The sequence below is a fragment of the Oncorhynchus tshawytscha genome, linkage group LG10 (genome assembly GCF_018296145.1).
Source record: "Oncorhynchus tshawytscha isolate Ot180627B linkage group LG10, Otsh_v2.0, whole genome shotgun sequence".
In the NCBI taxonomy this organism is placed as follows: domain Eukaryota; kingdom Metazoa; phylum Chordata; class Actinopteri; order Salmoniformes; family Salmonidae; genus Oncorhynchus; species Oncorhynchus tshawytscha.
In genome coordinates this window covers 30,106,023-30,127,847 of record NC_056438.1, presented here as the reverse complement: position 1 = coordinate 30,127,847, position 21,825 = coordinate 30,106,023, and the positions used below count along the sequence as shown (strand labels likewise).

The following is a 21,825-nucleotide window of genomic DNA, read 5'->3' as shown; positions in this document are numbered from 1 at the left end:
GATGGCACGTGGCTACTTCATACCTTTTTTATATTAGTGGAAAATACTATAAAGTTGAACTTGGTCCAGTGTGCCAGATTCAACTCCTTTGTTGCTTGCCTTGAAGCGCCAGATTCATCAGTCGGTGTTGAACAGTAAAACGGAAATGCCATAAATGTAAACAAAACACATGGTTTTAGGCAAAGAAATGTAACTTGCAACCATTTAAGTCAAACAGTATTTAATTTGATTTTCTGTTGCTTGACGCTGTCAATAAACATACTCTATATATAAAAAAGTATGTGGACAGAGCTTGCCCTGGTCAACTGTAAGTGCTGTTATTGTGAAGTGGAAACGTCTAGGAGCATAAGTCGCAACGTGGTAGGCCACACGAGCTCACAGAACGGGGCCGCTGAAGCACAAAACGCGTAAAAAATCCCCTGTCCTTCGTTGCAACACTCACTCCCGAGTTCCAAACTGCCTCTGGAAGCAACAGCGCCATAACTGTTCGTCCGGGAGCTTCATGAAATGGGTTTCCATGGCCGAGCAGCCACACACAAGCCTAAGATCACCATGTGCAATGCTGGAGTGGTGTAAAGCTCGCCGCCATTGGACTCTGGAGCAGTGGAAACGCATTCTCTGAAGTGATTAATTAAGCTTCACCATCTGGCAGTCCGTCAGACAGATCTGGGTTTGGAGGATGCCAGGAGAATGCTATCTGCTTGAATGCATAGTGCCAACTGTAGTTTGATGAAGGAGGAATAATGGGCTGTTTTTCATGGTTCGGGCCCCTTAGTTCCAGTGAAGGGAAGTCTTAACGCTTCAACATACAATGACATTCTAGATGATTCTGTGCTTCCAACTTTGTGGCAACCGTTTGAGGAAGGCCCTTTCCTGCTTCAGCATGACACTGCCCCTGTGCACAAAGCGAAGTCCATACAGAAACGGTTTGTCAAGATTGGTGTGGAAGAACTTGACTGGCCTTCACAGAGCCCTAACCTCAACCCCATCAAACACCTTTGGGATGAATTGGAACGCCGACTGCGAGCCAAGCTTAATCGCCCAACATCAGTGCCCGACCTCACTAATGTTCTTTTGGCTGAATGGAAGCAAGTCCCCGCAGCAATGTTCCAACATCTAAAGGAAAGCCTTCCCAGAATAGTGAAGGCTGTTATAGCAGCAAAGGGGGGACGAACTCCATATTATTGCCCGTGATTTTGGAATGAGATGTTCGACGAGCGGGTGTCCACATACTTTTGGCAATGCAGTGTATGTACATATGCACGAAAGCACACGATGAGGTACGCACGCCAATGTTTAAAGCACAAAATAGCTGCTATAACTTTGATTGGCCCATAAAATACTAATAAAACAGTCATTTAATGATGTTAAATGGCCCTAATGATGGATCCCTCTACAAAATGTATTTCTATAAAAGTGTGCTGTTATATGTTGCTCTTTACATGAATTTAACATGGTTGTATTCATGTTAGCTAAAGTGCTTGGTGCTATTACTCATTGGCCCTATTACTGAGTAAAGAGACTCATTTCTGTAGCTTTTTATTTTCCTAATTCATTTAAAATGTCTGATTTTGTTTTGAAACACGAACGCTACGATACCGTCCAAATGACAAAGTAAAATACCGGTATTCAAAGGCTAGCTCAGAAAGGTCATAGGCCTCATTCCAACCAACCAGCTCCAGAAGCATGATCCTTCCACACTCCTGCATGGTTCCCCATCCAGACAGCCAGAGAGAGGGGCTCACCACTGGAACCCTCCCCAAGGGCGTGATACACTCTTCCCTCATACATAACACCCTGACTCTTCCCCCCCCTAACTCAACCCGTGCCTTGTGCCAGCCAAGCCATGACCTCAGGCTACACCACATTAACCCCCTTCTATTGTGGATTTACCGGCGCTAACTGACTGAGCCGAAATAAAGATGGTTCCCCATGACTGTAGACCACTGTAAATCCCCAGCAGGTGAAGAAGTAATCTTGTTATTTATGCCGTGGATCCTTGGCCTCTGGTTCATATAGATGGTTGTCTAGTGAATAGTTTTGCCTCATGGGAACCAACTTTTACAATGAAGACTTTTATCCATATACACTCGGATGGATCCCATGGGTTTAGAAGGCTGCCAGTGTAGAGGTAACAGGTTAAACACAGCCTCACTGACAAAAAGCTTCTATATTAAAGGATCTTGATCCCAAAAGTCCCAACACTTTTTTTTTTTTTTTCTTCCAGCAATTTCACTTAATTTTGAGAAATTTAAACGCAACCAGCAATTTAATTGCCTGATCCTCGTTATGCAGTACGGGTGCTCTGACAAAAACATGAACACATGCTCCAAAAACACCCAAATATGTCCTTTTAGAAATGCAAATGCTCTCAGTACAGTGATGCAGGTCTTTACAAGTTGTACTCGTGAAATGATGTCATGCCTAATGATTCGAGCCATTTCCCGTTCTCCGTGTAGCCTGCTGCTACGGGTAACTGCCAAAATAAAGGAAACACCAACATAAAGTGTCTTAATAAGGCGTTGGGCCGCCACCAGCCACCAGAACATCTTCAATGTGCCTTGGCATAGATTCTACAAGTGTCTGGAACTTCCTGTGTGGAAGCACCTGCTTTCAATATACTTTGTATCCCTCGTTGACTCAAGTGTTTCCTTTATTTTGGCAGTTCCTTGTAGAGCGGTATTGCCTGAGTCGCACAAAATTGAATATAACGTTGCGGATAAAGTTAGGAATGACAAAATTTCATGCATACAACATCACTATACTAAGAGTATTTGCATTTCTAAAAGGATGTATTTGGGTGTTTATTTTTTATTTTTAGCTCCCATACTGCAAAATGAGGATGAGGAATTTAATTGCTGGTTGGGGGTAAGTTCCTCAAACAAGTGAAATCGCAAAAAAAAGTGTCTGGACCATTCTATAACATTCCATTTACATATTTAAAAAAAAACATGTCTGTAAAAAAGCTAAATTCGCCTTTTAAAGAGCCACTGAACACGCTGGTTGGTACGTGTGTTTTTCTGTTGCTCATTAGAAAAACGTGATTTCAGTCCTTGAAGTGTTTCCTGATTGATTATCCCCTATGAGACATTGCAGACTCCTGTTTCACTTCCTCAAAATCTCCCGAATTAATCTAAGATAACTCAAGAAATCTGGAAATCATTTTGACCTTTTAATCCGGGAATGTTTTATTTTCGCAGGTGTTTGGTGCAGCGATTCTCAAGTTTAAAAAAATGGGTAACGTGTAAACAAAGTCGGAGCTGCTGGGCATGTCTGTCTCACTGTCTGCTATTGGATAGAGAGCAATCACTGCAGCTGTTCACCCCATTTTAGTGGGATAATGGACATCGTCAAATCAAAACCCTACCTTAAATTTTCCGTTGTGACGCACAAATGTTCCAAACTCCGTTTTAGACGAGACAAACTTTACGACCAAAATTATCCTATTTACACTTTGTAGTCCATTTTGACAGAATACACGTTGCTGACTCATAATTAACGAGTCAGAAACTGTTTGTTGCTTTTTAAAGGCAGTCACACTTTTTTTAACAGAAGTGAGAGGGGGAGGTTAGTGCATTGTGGGTAGGCTAATATTGTTGCACATGAGAATTTCAAGAAGCTCCCCTGGAACCCCCTCGAACTCATTTGCCAGTGAAACAGTTTAATCCATGACTCTCTTCTGTCTTTCTCTCTCCCTCCATATTTTCTTGTGATTCTTGGTAATAAATTCCTTCTTTTGGGGAAAAAACTGTGGGTACAATACTTCCCGTAACTGAGTTGGGTAAAGTGATCCATCAAACCCAAGAGGATGCTCATAACTCCTTGATAAACAGCCCATTAGCACCCATTTGGAATAATAGAAAAGGTTCAAAACGATCAGTAACCCAGTAATACACGGAACTGGGTAAAGTGTTGTAATATGTCATTGTGTTAGCTTTTCATTCAGCACTCATGTGAACAGCCACGCCTTCGCGGTATGTATGGTATGAGTTTCCGCCTGATCAAGTTGCAAATGAGTCGATTAATGTCTAGCGGACGGGATGGGAAAGCTGGATCGGTTGCCAACGACTACATCTGAACACGACGACTCGGCTAAGATCCTGTTCTGAACCATTTCTCTCTCTACCAGCGATGAAAGAGGATAAAGATCATGTCCAAGCAAGAGAAAATACAGAGATGGTAACAATAATCCATGTGAAATCCTAGAAACGCAACCAGAAAACGCCAAACGTGTTTGTCACTCTTGCAAAATGCACGCCCACAGAAAACACTGCACGTGTCTTGCACTTCCAAATCTCTTGGCAGGAAGGTCACATTCCAATCAGGAGAAGTCATGGAGTCCCATGGCCACCGCCCCCACTCATATTTGTCAATGGTGTAATGTGGCGCCAGGAATTGACCTTGAGGTCAGTGATTGATGTGTCAGGATGTTACATCCTTTGCTTGTGGGAACAGAAGCAGCTGTGCTTTGTTATGATGGGAAGTGTATGTAGGAACACACGCAGTCGCACACACACACACACTGCTTGTCATACCTGCTGCTCGTAAAACGGTGGCAATGCAACATGCACAGCTTATGAGTGAAGTCCCTTTTTGTAGAGATGTGGGAGTTAGTGTGTGCTCATGTGTTTTCCTGTCTCTGTAGAATGTGTGTGCATGTGTCTGTGTGTTTCTGTGTGAATGGACTTATGTGTGAGTGTGTGGGGGAAAAACCCTCTTCTCTCACTGTGTTGGGATGGACAGATTCTGTTGGCTGGGAGTTCCTTTCCAGCCCCAGAAAGTAGACATGGGGATTTCCTGTAATGTGCAATTTCACTCGTGCACAACTGGAACTGTTCCTGGCAGCCATTAGCTGCCTGCGCTCTCTTTCTCCAACCCCCCGCCCCTCCCCTGTTTCTCTCTGCCCCATCCTCTCCCATGCCAACTTTCCCTGTCATTTTCTTTTGCTCTTTACCCATCTTTCCTCTCTCCCTCTGTTTCTCCTGCCTGCAACCTAGTTTTGTCTTTCCTTCTCACCTCACGTGTCAGTGTCTGTCCCCTGCTCCCTCTCTTTCTCTCTTCCTTGTCAACTCTTCTGTCTTTCCATAGTCTTCCCTCACTCCCTTTCTCCCGTTCTAACACAGGTTCAGGCCTGTGGTGGTGTTAGCTCTCTAGCTGTGCTGTCAGCTTTAACCCAACCTCTCTCTCCGTTGATGTCATGAGTGACCCCTTTTTAACCCTAGCCGTCCCTTGACTGTGGCCACTACCCATAACTGACAATGAGAGGCAAGTCCAAGGGTGGAACAGGCATGTTTCTCAGGTTGAAGGGCAGAATGGAAAACATTATTTCTCTTGCCAAATGACCAATGCTGTAACCTGGGATGGTTGATGATTCACCGGTTCATCCTTCTTTCATCAATCACATGCAGTTTATAAATCAAACACTGACAGTACTACATGTCCATACAGAAGTTATCCAAGTCAGAGACACAAAGTCATTCACATTGCAAGCAAATTTGTTTTTGAATTAATCTCCCCATCCAAATGACGTGTATGAGATCACTCTCTACCATTTTGTTTCTCTGTCTGTATCAAACAGCAAAGCAGGCTGAGCGCCAGCAGGGAGGTTTTCACACCTTTGTCTATATGACTCTGAAAAGAGAAGTACTCTCTCTCTCACTCAACTAGGCTTTAATGGTTCTCAGAGAAAGCAGTCGTTTTAATCATCCTTTTTGAGCACACACCCCATTCACTGATAATCCACGGGAGGATGAGACAACGTTTTAACAAATAAATGCATTGAGAGTGTGTGTATAGAGGGCATGTGCACTGTACTGCATGTGGAGGGTGCCTAAAGAGCCTGGTGCACCAGGGAGTGCGATGCAGTGCACCAGGGAGTGCGATGGCAGCCAATGTTTCCTACAGATGAAGGTCCTAACTGGGGGAGACCGAGAGAGGGGGAAGAGATGGAGGGGGATAGAGGGAGAGATGGGGTAGGAGAGAAAGGAAGAGGGTGAGAGGGAGAAAGAGAGAGGGGAAAGAAAGAGAAGAAGGGAGGTAAAGGAAAAAGTGGAGTGGCAGCCCTCCAAAGATATTAGAAGTATGGGTGGCAGGATGGAGGGAACAATCGCTTCCTCATCGTTCCTCCCACATTACACCATTCAGCTGTTCACGTCCCTGGCTGTGTCCCTGCGGTTTCCTTTCCTCTCCCCTCTCTCTCCTTTCCTCTCCTCTCTTTCAGAAACACTGATGGGTGAATGGACTGGATAGGTTTCCACCATTAATGATTTAATGTATCCATGATCCTTCACAGATCAGTGATCATGATTAGAGCCATGAGTTTTTTTTTCTTTCTGACCAGGTACCCTGACCAGGAAAAACTCTGAACCCTCTGAACCCAACTATAGTTGTAGGCTACAAATTATAAGGCTTTTGGTTTTCCCAGGGCTCTTCTCATGGTATTAGGTGAAGGAGGTTGAGTTTCCCCTTTAAACGAGCACTTGGAATCTGATCCAACGACATGAGATAAAGGAAAATATTGGAATGCTAGTATACCGCACTAGTGGGCTGAAATGCCTCTCGTGATTTCTCTTCTCTATTCTTTCCACTCCAAAGAAGGTTTTTTTTTGCAACGAGGAGACCTAGGTTCAATCCCTTCTGGGCCCTAGTGGTCTTTTGTTGACCTTCACACTAAAACAGATGGATAAGATAAGAAGAGCTACGATTCTTTGTGAAGTCCATGTGTGGAGAAGAAATGAAGAGAAATGTGCTGTTATTAAATGTAATGTCAATTGAAATTTCATTTTAGATTGTGCATATTAAGATAGGATCATACTGTGTGAGACCACCTTGGAGAATAGAGGGTTTGTTTTTTTAAACGGCAAACTGTCAGTCATAATCAAAACTGGTGACTCCGCATAGGATGTTTTGTAGAGTGTGTGTATAAATATGTCTCAGTTACCTCTTATCTCTGTCAACATATGTCCCTCTCTTGCCCAAATCATTCTTTAACAAATTATTCACATCCCTTCCTCATATGGTCAGTGCCTGACATTCTGGTCAGTTTCATCTGTGTGTGTGTGTGTGTGTGTGTGTGTGTGACAGTTTACTGGGCATGAAATGTAATGTGGTCAGTTTTGATCACACAGGACACAACCATAATCAGGCAATCGAGCAGTGAAGTCTAGACTGAGCAGTGAGACATGGGGCAGGGAAAAGTGCATGCATCTTCCTTACAGAACCACAAGAGGGCGGTGTGAGTCCAAAAATCTTTAGGCCAGTACAGACACCTCAGTCATTCGTAACATGCATGGCTGTGGGTACGCAGACCCACGAGCCACTGCGGCCTCTCATGACGAGTTCCGTTTTTGGCCCATCCCGGTTCTAGTGTTTAGTGCCATCTGTATATAATGACGAGATGTTCATATCCCCGGCCTAACAATGGGAGTCGTTGTCCCAAAGGAAGGAAGGCAGGCGACAAGCTTAGGTCTGCATATTAAACCCTGACTTGCACTCCTCCCACTTTTCCGTTTTTCTCATCCTAGGAAGTCAATAAAACCACAATAAATACTCATTTAAATACACACAAATAACTTTTAGGCTGCATTTAGTCAGGCAGCCCAATTCTGATATTTGTTTCACTAATTGGTATTTTGACCAATTAGATCAGCCCCCTGAAAAATATCTGATGTGATTGGTCAAAAGACCAATTAGTGGAAAAAGATTAGAATTGGGCTGCCTGTCTAAATGCAGCCAAATATTGTTAAGGTTGTTAGATGACTGTTCAACTGTATGCATAAGTAATGAATGCCAATGAATATCATGAAGGTCAGGGGCGTCATGCACCCTGAAAATCTGAGGAGGCACAAAGTAATGAATGCCAATGAATATCATGAAGGTCAGGGGCGTCATGCACCCTGAAAATCTGAGGAGGCACAAAGTGTGAGGATGGCTGGGGGGTGGGCCGGAGGGGGGCTGGTCTGGAATCTTGAGAATTTTGCATTTATTTTTCAAACATCTGAAACATATTTTCCCTACAATCTAGAGCCATAATCATTATGCTTAATTCTATATTTAAAAAGTTAAAAGTTCTGCATACCTAAGCATACCTTTTGATCTGTCTGTATCCTCCTGATTTATTGGTATTTTTTAAAATTAATAAATATGCTTCTCTTTGCTAACATCTGGGTAAATGATTGAAAAGAATGTGAGTCTTATTCAGTACATTTAGTAATTTCTTGCTGTTTTAAAGTCTACCAACCTTGCAAGCAGGTATGCCAGCAGGTATGCCAGCTAAGATCATTAGACAATCTAGCTACTCTAACTTGATTTATAGCCTGAAATATCTTCTTGGCAGCTAGTTATGAGGTTGGGAACCTATCTGGGTTAGCTAGCCAACTTCATAAATTTGCTACAGATGTAGGATCTTAATTTGATCACCCTGTTGCAAGTTAACTTGTAGTGTATTTGTGTTTTAAAAATGTTTCTGACATTTTTTTAAAATTTCCACTTTAAAATGACAGACTTGACTTTCCCTTACAAAAAATGTCCATGAATTATAATCCACATAATAAATCACATTTACACTGCATTGCTTGCTGTTTGGGGTTTTAGGCTGGGTTTCTGTACAGCACTTTGAGATATCAGCTGATGTACGAAGGGCTATATAAACACATTTGATTTGATTTGATTTGCTATTATTGCAGGATTATTTTCCTGCTGTAGCAAACTGGCTTAAATAAAAACAAAACAATTTCAGGACATCTGTGGGGGGTACGTGCCCCTGTGCCCCCTAAGGGCATGACGCCTCTGTTGGAGGTGCTTGTACCCAATGGAACCTTTGTGCGTGATGCACACTGATACAATATGTTGCACAACATGTACAACAACAATATATCAACATGTGTTTCAATTCTCATATTAACAGGATTTTGGATCTAAAAACGTTAATTCATTCATTCATTCATTCACAAGAGCTAAAAACAACTTCAGTGATAAAAAATGTTCCGACACCCTATTGGTTCCTGGATTAGAGTAGCCTAGACTAGATTATTGGCTAAAAGCGGTTCATGTGATATACACCCAATTAACAGCAGGTGCAAAGTAAACCTCATCATGCTCAACCACGCTCTCCTGGTTTAATTTGTCCAAAAGGCTTCAGAGAGATGACATACAGGAGCTTGCAGGGATTTGTAGTCTTGCATGATGTCTACATTGTTTCACCCCATTTTTCAGGATATCCAATTACGATCTTTTCTTTTCGCTGCAACTCCCCAACGGGCTCGGGAGAGGCTAAAGTCGAGTCATGCATCCTCAGAAACATGGCCCGCCAAACCGCGCTTCTTAACACCTGCCCACTTAACCTGGAAGCCAGCTGCACCAATGTGTCGGAGGAAACACTGTTCAACTGACGACCAAAGTCAGCCTGCAGGCGCCCGGCGTGCGACAAGGAGTCACTAGAGCACGATGAGCCAAGTAAAGCCCCCCCCGGCCAAATCCTCTGCTAACCCAGACGACGCTGGGCCAATTATGGGACTCCCAGTCACGACCGGTTGTGACACAGCCTGGGATCGAACCCGGGTCTATAGTGACGCCTCAAGCACTGCCAAACGCAGTGCCTTAGACCGCTGCACCACTCAGGAGGCCTCGTGATGTCTATTTTGATGCTAATTAGCATTTTTGAATCTGAGAGTAAATAGAGCTGAATGTATTGATAAATCACCTTGTCCGAGAAAGATTTACATGGTTATCAGAATGTCACATCAAGGGTAAACCTACACGAAACAATCTCCTATGGGAAAATTTATGTTGGGGGAAAAAAATGATTGGAACCATTTCCCTGTTTAACCACTAGGTTTTATGGGTATTATGACACCTTCACTGTGGGGCTATATAAGGTAGGGGTGTCAAACTCATTCCACAGAGGGCCTAGTGTCTGCAGGTTTTGGTTTGTCCTTTGCTGAATGAGTTTGACGTGATTTTAGAGTTCAGCCAAGCGTAGGTTGAAGTGGTATAAAGCTCGCCGCCAATGGACTCTGGAGCAGTGGAAACGCATTCTCAGGAATAATTAATCACGCTTCACCATCCGGCAGTCCGACGGACGAATCTGGGTTTGGCGGATGCCAGGAGAACGCTACCTGCCCAAGTGCATATTGACAACTGTAAATTTTGGTGGAGGAGGAATAATGGTCTGGGGCTGTTTTTCATGGATCGGGCTAAGCCCCTTCGTTCTAGTGAAGGGAAATCTTAACACGACAGCATACAATTACATTTTAGATGATTCTGTGCTTCCAATTTTGTGGCAACCATTTGGGGAAGCCTCCCGATTTGGCACAGTGGTCTAAGGCACTAGCTGTGCCACTAGAGATCCTGGTTCGAGTCCAGGCTCTGTCGCAGCCAGCTGTGACCGAGAGACCCATGGGGCGGCACACAATTGGCCCAGCATCGTCTGGGTTAGGGAAGGGTTTGGCCGGCAGGGTTGTCCTTGTCCCATTGCGCTCTAGCGACCCCTGTGGCGGACTGGTTGCATGCACAATGACACGGTCACCAGGTGTACAATGTTTCCTCTGACACATTGGTGTGGCTGGCTTCTGGGTTAAGCGGGCATTGTGTCAAGAAGCAAGGTGGCTTGGTTGGGTCGTCTTTGTTTCAGAGGACACATGGCTCTTGACCTTCTCTTCTCCTGAGTCTGTAAAGGAGTTGCAGCGATGAGACAAGACTAACTACCAGTTGGATACCATGAAAAAGGGGTATAAATAAAAATTATATATAGGGGAAAGGCTTTTTCCTGTTTCAGCATGACAATATCCCTGTCAGCATGACAATGTCCCCGTGCACAAAGCGAGGTCCATACAGAAATGGTTTGTCAAGATCGGTGTGGAAGAACTTGACTGGCCTGCACAGAGTTCTGACCTCAAACACCTTTTGGGATTACTTGGAATGCAGACTACGAGCAAGGATTAATCACCCAACATCAGTGCCCGACCTGACTAATGCTCTTGTGGCTGAATGGAAGCAAGTCCACACAGCAATGTTCCAACATCTAGTGGAGCGCAGCAAAGGGGGGACCAACTCCATATCAGTTCCCATGGTTTTGGAATGAGATGTTCGATGGGCAGGTGTCCACATACCTTTGGTCATGTAGTGTCTATAGGCCTCTGTACCCTCCGTGGGGGTCCGTGGTTACAGCTAGGGGGAGGCGTTGTACAGTGGTCACACAACCAGGAAGAGCTTGATAGAAAAAGTCTCGCAGCCTAAGTGAAGTGTCAGTAGGCAGGCACAGAGAACAGCAGGTCTCGACGTCCCTGACAACCCCTAAACTCCCGTGCCAATAACCATTCTTGGATTCGGAAACGGAGCTGGAAGAGTAAATGTATTTGAATTTTAAAGCTTATTTTGTGAATTTGGTTTATCGTTTGAGCTAGAATATTGTCAATTTGAAACACAGCAGAGAAACTCGAGTGGCTTTTGAGGTTTACAGTCCTAACCTACTAGAGACAGTCTATCCTTTGCCATGGCTTCGACAACCTGTACCAGATTTACCGACGAGTATAATCTCTACGAAGAGCTGGGAAAGTAAGTATTACAATGTTTTTGAAAACATTTTTTTTAAGCCATCTTGATTGCATTATGTTTAAGTACTGACGCTCTAAACGATTGGTTCTTAATAAGATTACCTGTTACCTGCGTGGTGCACAGAAACGGCGCTTACTGTATTTACAAGTTGTCTTTAAATAATTATCCTAAACCTGTCCTCTCTATAAGCATTTAAAAAAAATGTATTTTGAATTCGGTTTAATGTTTACGTAGTATTTCTATAGCTCTTGGCAAGTAAATGTATTTTGAATTCGGTTTAATGTTTACGTAGTATTTCTATAGCTCTTGGCAAGTCCCCGCCCTTTCAGTGGAGTAAGGGCGTTGAAATTCCCAAGTGGTGCGTTTTCGTTTATAAAGGGTAGCGCCTCCAAGTTTATCGAAAAACCTTTCTTCAGAAGCAATGACATCCTCAGCTCTCAGCTAAATGAAAGTGCCCATGTAAATGTGACCTATTGATCCGCTCTTCATTATTATTGCCCAATGCCCACGTGTCATTATGCTGGTCTTGCAGTTATTGTCAACACATTGATATTAATGATGGTGTATTGTAGGTCCAAGGGTCACCGTTTTAAATTGGTAACAGGCCTCTATCCCTGTGTGACTGAGAAGATGCCCTTGGCATTACTGACTGTAGACTGCCCTACTGTACCAGCACAGGGCGCCTTTGCGGGGGTGGGGACAATTATGTCACTCGCACTTTCTCTGTCTTCAGTGCTATTTTCAGCGACGTGTCAAGAAGTGGTGCGAGGCTCCAGTGTTTGTAGTCTATTTCTCTTTCTTTGGCATTACATGTGCTGGACTATATGCAATACCTCTCAAATTTGACTAGTTACCCAAGGATCCACGGGGCACCTTTTTTTTTGACTAACCTGTTTAAAACGATAGAAACAAATGTTTTGATTTGTCATCACTGCCTTTTTTTATGTCTCAATAAATGACCATTTTAAAGTCAAGTCAATCAACTTATTAAGTGTAGCATAACAGTTAATTATTACTGCACAGGTGATATAGGCATAGATCCATTGTTTGAGGACTCATCCCTTTTTATGTTTCCTAAAGGGGAGCCTTCTCCATAGTGAAAAGATGCATGAGGATCTCCAGCGGACAGGAGTATGCTGCCAAAATCATCAACACAAAGAAGCTATCTGCTCGGGGTAGGTGCCTCTACCATGTCTTTGCTGTTTCTGTTGACAACCACTGAATATCCCAACAACTCCCTGTTATGTCAAAGGTTTTCAGTGAGATGCACGGGTGGTGGCTTTTGCCTGGTATTTATCTTCAAATTACACGGGAACATGGTACATACGTGGTATGCAAGCGTTTCCCAAAAACGCTGTCCCCGGGACACCAAGGGATGCACTTTAAAAAATTTTTTTTTACACTGATTCAAATTATCAAAGCTTGATGATTAGTTGATTATTTGAATCAATTGTGGAGTGCTAGGGCGAAAACCAAGACGTGCACCCCTTGGGGTCCCGAGGACCGAGTTTAGGAAGCCCTTGTGGTATGCAGTTCCAGAGAAGGATCCATTGTTGCCACATATTTCTCAGTAAATACCAGAGCTGGGACCAAGTCGCACTCATTTGAGTCACAAGGTCGGAGTCTCAAGTCAAGTCCCAAGTAGAATGGGTCAAGTCTCGAGTCAAGTCCAAGTCGTACATTATAAAAGCAAGTCGAGTCACCATCTAGATGTCACAGTGACATGCCTAGCTATTACTGCCCTCGGGATGCATCATGCATGACAACAAGCCGGTGCGAATGGCGAATGGCACCGGTGTTGTATTCAGGTGCTTGCCAACGCGAGTTTCTTCACTCTGGGCAGCTGTATCATTAGGTCTCAGGCGGTAGCTAACATGGTCCACTTTTTTCCTTCCCAAAACGTATTTATCTGGAGTACGATAGCCAGGGCTGGCCCTGGACGTTCTGCCGCCCTAGGCGAGACAAAAATAATTACATCTTAGACATTCTTATGAATCTAAGCTTGGCACTTTCAAACGTTACCTTTCCACCTAGACAGAGGCTCTACTGATGCAGAAAACTGTAAGCTACAACTACTGGCTACTCGTCCGTTGTATAACCCAACAACAGTAGTGTTTCCCTAAAAGCTGCCTGGGTTTAAACAAACATCTTATCTTTTCAGAAAGAGATGAGATCAATTATTAGGGACAGAATAGCCATTTTATTTTAATTTTTAATTTTTTATCTCGAATATTATAGGCTGCAGTTTAGCGAAATCGATATCCCCATATGCATCAGAGTCACGTCTTTCGTGGCCATTTTAGAGCTTGTTTCTACCATAAGGCATCACCGAGTTAAGCATTGTTATAGAACGCTTGATATAATCTGGATACGTTTTCTGTATTTATTTCAAAATATAAAGCAAACAATATATATCCTTTGTTAAAGAAAAGGGCAACAGGGATATGTGATACCCTCACTCAATTCGATCCCTGGTTTAGGTCAAACACAGGTCAAGCCCTTCCCAGACACCAAGGTATTTAATCAGTGCATGCGACAATATTGGAGTATTTGGCTTTACTGACATCTATGGATAGGATAATTGTCTGTCAAACAGGTAGGTTTACCACTTATTCTTTGGAAGATGAAGAAATAAACTCCAATTATCCATGTAATTCTGTGTTTAGGCCAATTCCCCTCCTTATCCTGATGTGGCCCAGCCTGCACTAACATATCCCGTAAAGATCCATTCATATATTTTGGGATCTTTTTGTTTGTTTGTCTGGGAGTCGGATTTAGCAGCAGCACCACCACTGTCGTCGGGGACGGGGAGCAACAAGTCTGGGTCCAAGATTGTAGGGTCTTCGCCGGCATTGTTTGGAGGTGTGGCGAGGCCTGGTGCGAACACCTGTTCTTGTCCAGCCAGAGAGCTGTCATCATCGTTGGAAGTGCATGGTTCGGACTCACCCGGTTTGCCCTCTTAGCTGCTAGAATCAACGAACGGGGGATTGTTGTTCTCGGGAAAAGAATTGCCTGTCCTCGTAGGCTTGTCATTTGCTTGCTGCACGCTGATACATTTCACCAGTGAATTTATTTGGTTTAGAGATTGTGCCTCTTTTCTCATTGTTTAAAAAAATATTTGCTTCCTGATCACAAATGGTCTATATCACAAAAAAAATACAATTTATTTGGCAGATACATTTTTATTAATGTTTCACAATTGGATAATCCCATATAAACACACATCACCATAGCTGTGGGGTGGGGTGGAGGATGGAACTGCAGCAACGCTATGAGCTGGTGGTGTAGTAGCCAATCAGGTGTGCCGGAGTGTGGCAGCCAATTGTCAAAATGCCGCCCCAAATTCAAGTGCCACCACAGGTGGCGGCCTAATCTTGCCTAATGAGAGGGCTGTCCCTGACGATAGCAATTTACACGAGAAATGACTTATTGGTACTCCCGCTTGCTGGGCGCTGCTGTCCCACAGTACGGCGATGGAAGTCGATAGTGTAGCCATCAGGGTGACTGCTAAAGCACATTTGTTGTAGTTATTTCCACCGCAAATGTTTTTTTAATTGAACCTTTATTTAACTAGGCAAGTTAAGAACAAATTATTTTTTACAATGACAGCCTACATCAACCAAACCCGGAAGACTCTGGGCCAATTGTGCACCGCCCTATGGAACTCCCAATCACGGCCAGTTGTGATACAGCCTGGATTCTAACCAGGGTGTCTGTAGTGACGCCTCAAGCACTGAGATGCAGTGCCTTACACGGAACCCAAACCGGCTGCGCGTGTGCGCCATATTGCATAAATTTATTTTGTTCCCCACTACACCAAACGCGATCACGACACGCAGGTTAAAATATCAAAACAAACTCTGAAAAGCATTAAACATTTATGGCAATTTAGCTTGCACTTGCTAGCTAATTTATCCTATTTAGCTAGCCTGCTGTTGCCAGATAATTTGTCATGGGATATAAACATTGAGTTGTGCATTTAAGGTAAAATAACAAGATCCTCTACTTCCGACAATTAATCCACACATAAAACGGTCAACTGAATCGTTTCTAGTCATCTCGCCTCCTTCCGGGCTTTTTCTTCTCTTAACTTTATAACTTTATATTGCGATTGGCAACTTTTCATAAATTAGGTGCATTACTGCCACTGACCTTGTTCGTCTTTCAGTCACCCACGTGGGTATAGCCAATGAGGAGATGGCACGTGGGTGCCTGCTTCTAAGAAACCAATGAGGAGATGGGAGAGGCAGGACTTGCAGTGCGATCTTAGCAGTTCTATTTTAGCCCTTGGCAACGCAGACGCTTGTTGGCGCAATAATTGAATAACAGATTTGTAAATGTATTTTGCCACGCTCGCTCATGCGACGCGAGCGGTGTAGTCAGCCTGTTAGATCGCTGCGCCCCTCGGGAGCCCAACTACAGCATTTAACGTCTACATTATTGTGGGGGGAAAAAATGTCACAAAATTGAATGATTCTGAACACACTCCAAAGTCCCAACTTCGGCAGAAAAAGTTTCAAACTCTCGCAGGAGTTTGACATGAGCTGTATCCCTTCTAGCCATGCCCAGAAGAATGCGGTATGTGGTTCTAGTTTGTTGGTCACTTGTCTCAAAGCTCTGTCAGCCTGTGAGAATTACAATGCCCCCTCTGACCTCAGTCAATGACAGGAGAATTCTTCAAGACTCTTCTTCATTTTTGGGCTTAACCAATTGACCTGCAAACCAACGTCCCCCAATTTGCTCTTTCTCCCTTATCTTTTGAGGGTACAGTGTACATTCATAACAGTATGAACATGACTGCATGAACATGACAGTAGTTGGATGTGGTCAGGCGTCTTTTGTGGCGGCTTATCAACGTCTATCTTTACAGTTCCTGTTTCACTTTCATACCCTTAGTACTCCTTGTGGCGAGGCATAAATACCGTAGCTTGTGATTATGCAAGTCATAACATCGGTTAATAACCTGAATTGATTTCTGATTAGCAGTACACGATTCACAGTGTAGCCTATTGTGTCACAACCCCAGTCACTATGGGAATGGACCCGTGTTTGAAGCGAAACTACACGTGGTAGAAATAGACATGCATTCTTTATGACCTTTTGTGTGTCTATTTCCTGGTGCTACTATATAGCAAGCCTTTTCTCCTTACATTGGACCGCCTGTCTAGGAAGCAGCTCTCTGGCCTGTTTTTTTTTCTGTTATTCTCTCCATCCTTCTCTCTGAGGGAGCTTGTGGGTGAGTGGGTCGTGTCTCCTGCTGTCTGTATGCCGTACATTGGACCGCCTGTCTAGGAAGGAGCTCTCTGGACTGTTTTTTTTCTCTTTTATTCTCTCCATCCTTTTCTCTGAGGGAGTTTGTGGGTCGTGGCTCCCCGCTGTCTGTATGCCATTATGCTTGTCTGATTTCCCTCCACAAGCCTTTAATGGGCTGCTGACAGACACACTAAGACATACATGCGATGTCTCGTGGGGAATCGGGGGTTTCCTTGCTGCAACATACACTTTAGAATAGTCTGCTCGGGCGACGGAGGGCTAGAGACTAGGAAAGGGATGGAGTGAGGGATGAATCGGACTAAGAGACAGGAATGTAATTCGATCACAGACAAGTGCTAGACAACATGTCTAGAACAGAACATTTAATTAAATGAGCGCAGGAGAACAATAAGGAAGGAAATAACAGAGCTGGAATGAGGAAACGGTAGCCTTTTTCTGACACAATCCCCTTTGTCTGTGCTAGCTACATAGAGTAAGGCGACGATTAGATTGCTGAGGTGATGAATAGAGGGAGGCCCAGGGAGGGTTGAGGAGAAGTTTATTGAGTTTTTTCCCCCCCCCCATGATTGATCCCAGGCTAGGATTGGCTTGACTGAGTGACTCCACTGAGCTGTGGCTGCCCTTACCTGAGAGCAGGAGAGATCGTGTCTCCCCATTTCTGAACTGCCGGCCACCTTAGACGGAAACCCCAGCTCTGTGTCTATGCCAGACACAAGGGCTGGAGTAACATACTTAACAGGCTGGGGATCATACCTCACAGGTTTATGTGGTGATAAAACAAGCCACTGTATCTAAGCTGTAAATCTAGCACCAGCATTTTGAAATCTTATCCTGCCTAATGGCATTGAGTAGGCTACTAATAATGGGCAGTACTGTAGAGTAGGGCTGGGAAGTTCCAGGGACCTGACGATATGATATTATCATAATGCTTAGGTGTCGATACGATATGTATTGTGATTCCTGCGATTCTATATGTATTGCAATTCGATGTTCCAAACATATTGCTCACTATGCACTGAGTGTACAAAACATGAATAACACCCGCTCTTTCCATAACCAGTTGAATCCAGGTAGAAGCTATGATCCTGTATTGATGTCACTTGTTAAATCCACTTCAATCTTTGTAGATGAAAGGGAGGAGACGGGTTAAATATTTTTTTTTTTAAGCCTTGTGATAATTGGGACACGGATTGTGTATGTGTGCCATTCAAAGGGTGAAAGAGCAAGACAAAAGATGCCTTTGAACGGGGTATGACAGTAGGTGCCAGGCGCACCGGTTTGTGTCAAGAACTGCAACGCTACTGGGTTTTTCACACTCAATAGTTTTCTGCGTGTATCAAGAATGGTCCACCACTCAAAGGACATCCAGATGGTTTGACACAACTGTGGGAAGCATTGGAGTCAACTTGGGCCTGTGGAATGCTTTCAACACCTTGTAGAGTTCATGCCCTGGCAAATTAAAGCTATTCTGAGGGCAGGAGGGGTTTTGTACAATCCGTATATGTTTGCTGCAGAGAGACTAGAGCGCATGAGAACCAGTTTTGATCAGTCAGGGAAATGGTGATGACAACATGTCTCACTATTTAAAAAGATTGAGAGCAAACTATAGGATGGAAAATACTGGAGTTTTGCCGTAGGTACAGCCGACTAGTGCTAGTTAACTTTACCTACAGAAGCAAAATACAATTGAAGTCGGAAGTTTACATACACCTTAGCCAAATGCATTTAAACATTTAATCCTTGTAAACATTCCCTGTCTTAGGTCAGTTAGGATCACCACTTTATTTTAAGAATGTGAAATGTCAGAATAATAGTAGAGAGAATGATTTATTTCAGCTTTTATTTCTTTCATCACATTCCCAGTGGTAGGAAGTTTACATACACTCAATTAGTATTTGGTAGCATTGCCTTTAAATTGTTTAACTTGGGTCAAATGTTTCGCGTAGCCTTCCACAAGCTTCCCACAATAAGTTGGGTGAATTTTGGCCCATTCCTCCTGACAGAGCTGGTGTAACTGAGTCAGGTTTGTAGGCCTCCTTGCTTGCACACGCTTTTTCAGTTCTGCCCACACATTTCTATGGGATTGAGGTCAGATCTTTGATGGTCACTCAATACCTTGACTTTGTTGTCCTTAAGCCATTTTGCCACAACTTTGGAAGTATGCTTGGGGTCATTGTCCTTTTGAAGACCCATTTGCGACCAAGCTTTAACTTCCTGACTGATGTCTTGAGATGTTGCTTCAATATATCCACATAATTTTCATTCTTCATGATGCAATCTATTTTGTGAAGTGCACCAGTCCCTCCTGCAGCAAAGCACCCCCACAACATGTTGCTGCCACCCCGTGATTCACAGTTGGGATGGTGTTCTTCGGCTTGCAAGCCTCCCCCTTTTTCCTCCAAACATAATGATGGTCATTATGGCCAAAGAGTTTTATTTTTGTTTCATCAGACCAGAGGACATTTCTCCAAAAAGGACGATCTTTGTCCCCATGTGCAGTTGCAAACCATAGTCTGGCTTTTTTATGGCAGTTTTGGAGTAGTGGCTTCTTCCTTGCTGAGCAGCCTTTCAGGTTATGTCGATATAGGACTCGTTTTACTGTGGATATAGATACTTTTGTACCTGTTTCCTCCAGCATCTTCACAAGGTCCTTTACTGTTGTTCTGGGATTGATTTTTTTCTGGGATTGATTTGCACAAAGTATGTTCATCTCTAGGAGACAGAACACGTCTCCTTCCTGAGCTTTTTGATGACTACGTGGTCCCATGGTGTTTATACTTGCGTACTATTGTTTATACAGATGAACGTGGTACCTTCAGGCATTTGGAAATTTCTCCCAAGGATGAACCAGACTTGTGAAGGTATACATTTTTTAATGAGGTCTTGGCTGATTTCTTTTGATTTTTTTCCAATGATGTCAAGCAAAGAGGCACTGAGTTTAAAGGTAGGCCTTGAAATACATCCACAGGTACACCTCCAATTGACTCAAATTATGTCAATTAGCCTATCAGAAGCTTCTAAAGTTATGGCATCATTTTCTGGAAATTTCCAAACAGGTTTAAAGGCACCGTCAACTTAGTGTATGTAAACTTCTGACCCACTGGAATTGTGATTCAGTGACTTATAAGTGAAATCTGTAAACAATTGTTGGAAAAATGACTTGTGTCATGCACAAAGTAGATGTCCTAACCGACTTGCCAAAACTATAGTATGTTAACAAGAAATATGTGGAGTGGTTGAAAAATGACTTTTAATGACTCCAACCTAAGTGTATGTAAACTTCCGACTTCAACTGTATATACTGTACCAGTCAAAAGTTTGGACACAGCTACTCATTCAAGGGTTTTACTTTATTTTTAGAGAATGCCAAGAGTGTGCAAAGCTGTCATCAAGGCAAAGGGTGTCTACTTTGAAGAATCTCAATTGTAAAATAATTCTATTTAAAAACACTTGTTTTGGTTGCTACATGATTCCATATGTCTTATTTCATAGTTTTGATGTCTTCACTATTATTCCACAATATAGAAAATAGTAACAATAAAGAAGAACCCTGGACTGAGTGTGTCCAAACTTTTTACTGGTACTGTATATACAGTGCCTTTGTGAAGTATTAAAAATAAAACACTGAAATATAACATTTACCTTAGTATTCAGATCCTTTACTCAGTATTTTGGCAGCGATTACAGCCATGAGTCTTTTTGGGTATGACACTACAAGCTTGGCACACCTGTACTTGAAGTTTCTCCCATTCTTCTCTGCAGATCCTCTCAAGCTCTGTCAGGTTGGCTGGGGAGCTTTGCTGCACAGCTATTTTCAGGACTCTCCAGAGAGGCTCTGGCTGTGCTACTCAAGGACATTCAGAGACTTGTCCCGAAGCCACTCCTGCGTTGTCTTGACTGTGTGCTTAGGATCGTTGTAAACCTTCGCCCCCAGTCTGAGGTTCTGAGTGCTCTGGAGCAAGTTTTCATCGAGGAGCTCTCTGTACTTTGCTCCGTTCATCTCTCCCTCGATCCTGATCACTCCCGCTGAACAACAGCATGATGCTGCCACCACTGTGCTTCACTATAGGGATGGTGCCAGGTTTCCTCCAGACTTGACGCTTGGAATTTAGTCCAAATAGTTCAAACTAGGTTTTTTCAGACTAGAGAATCTTGAGTCTTTAGGTGCCTTTTGGATAATTCCAAGCAGGCTGTCATGTGCCTTTTTACTGAGGGGTGGCTTCCGCCTGGCCACTCTACCATAAAGGCCTGATTGGTGGAGTGCTGCAGAGATGGTTGCCCTTTTGGAAGGTTATCCCATCTCAACAGAGGAACTCTGGAGCTCCTTCAGAGTGACCATCGGGTTCTTGGTTACCTCCCTGACCAAGACCCTTCTCCCCTGATTGCTCAGTTTGGCCGGGCGGCCAGCTCTAGGAAGTGTCTTGGTGTTTCCAATCTTCTTCTTCCATTTAAGAATGATGGACGCCACTGTGATCTTGGAGACCTTTAGTGCTCCAGAAATCCTGTCTCGGAGCTCTAAGGACAATTCCTTTGACTACATGGCTTGGTTTTTGCTCTGACATGCAACTCTGTCCCTTTCCAAATCATGTCCTATCGATAGAATTTACCACAGGTGGACTCCAATCAAGTTGTAGAGACATCTCAAGGATGATCAATGGAAACAGGATGCACCTGAGCTCAATTTAGATTCTCATAGCAACGGGTCTGAATATTTATGTAAATAAAGGCATTTCTGTTTTTGCTCTGTCATTATGGGGTATATTGTGTAGATTGCTGGAGATTATTTAAAAAAAAAAAAATCCATTTTAGAGTAAGGCTGTAACATAACAAAATGTGGAAAAAGTCGAGGGGTCTGAATACTTTCCGAAGGCACTGTATATGTTTTTGTATATAACTCTATCCTTCCCCCCCCGTCACTACTGTAGAGCAGTGTTTCGCAAATTCAGTCCTCGAGTACCCCCAACAGTACATATTTTGGTTGTGGCTCCAGACAAGCAC

The 21,825-nt window shown here is 43.4% G+C and overlaps 1 protein-coding gene across 12 annotated transcripts in view; it reads left to right on the top strand.

Annotated features, from left to right (window-relative positions):
- Positions 1-11,216: 11,216 nt before the first annotated feature.
- The window catches only part of LOC112260091 (calcium/calmodulin-dependent protein kinase type II delta chain), a 113,757-nt gene continuing 103,148 nt past the window's right edge, over positions 11,217-21,825 (top strand). For 6 of the 12 annotated variants that reach the window (XM_024434927.2, XM_024434929.2, XM_024434925.2 and 3 more), the window contains exons 1-2: positions 11,217-11,553; positions 12,634-12,728. In XM_024434927.2, the coding sequence (XP_024290695.1) occupies positions 11,492-11,553; positions 12,634-12,728 (157 nt within the window). In that variant the 5' untranslated portion in view covers positions 11,217-11,491. The remainder of the gene's footprint in view (positions 11,554-12,633; positions 12,729-21,825) is intronic. The other 6 variants (XM_024434935.2, XM_024434931.2, XM_024434933.2 and 3 more) reach the window with 2 other exon arrangements.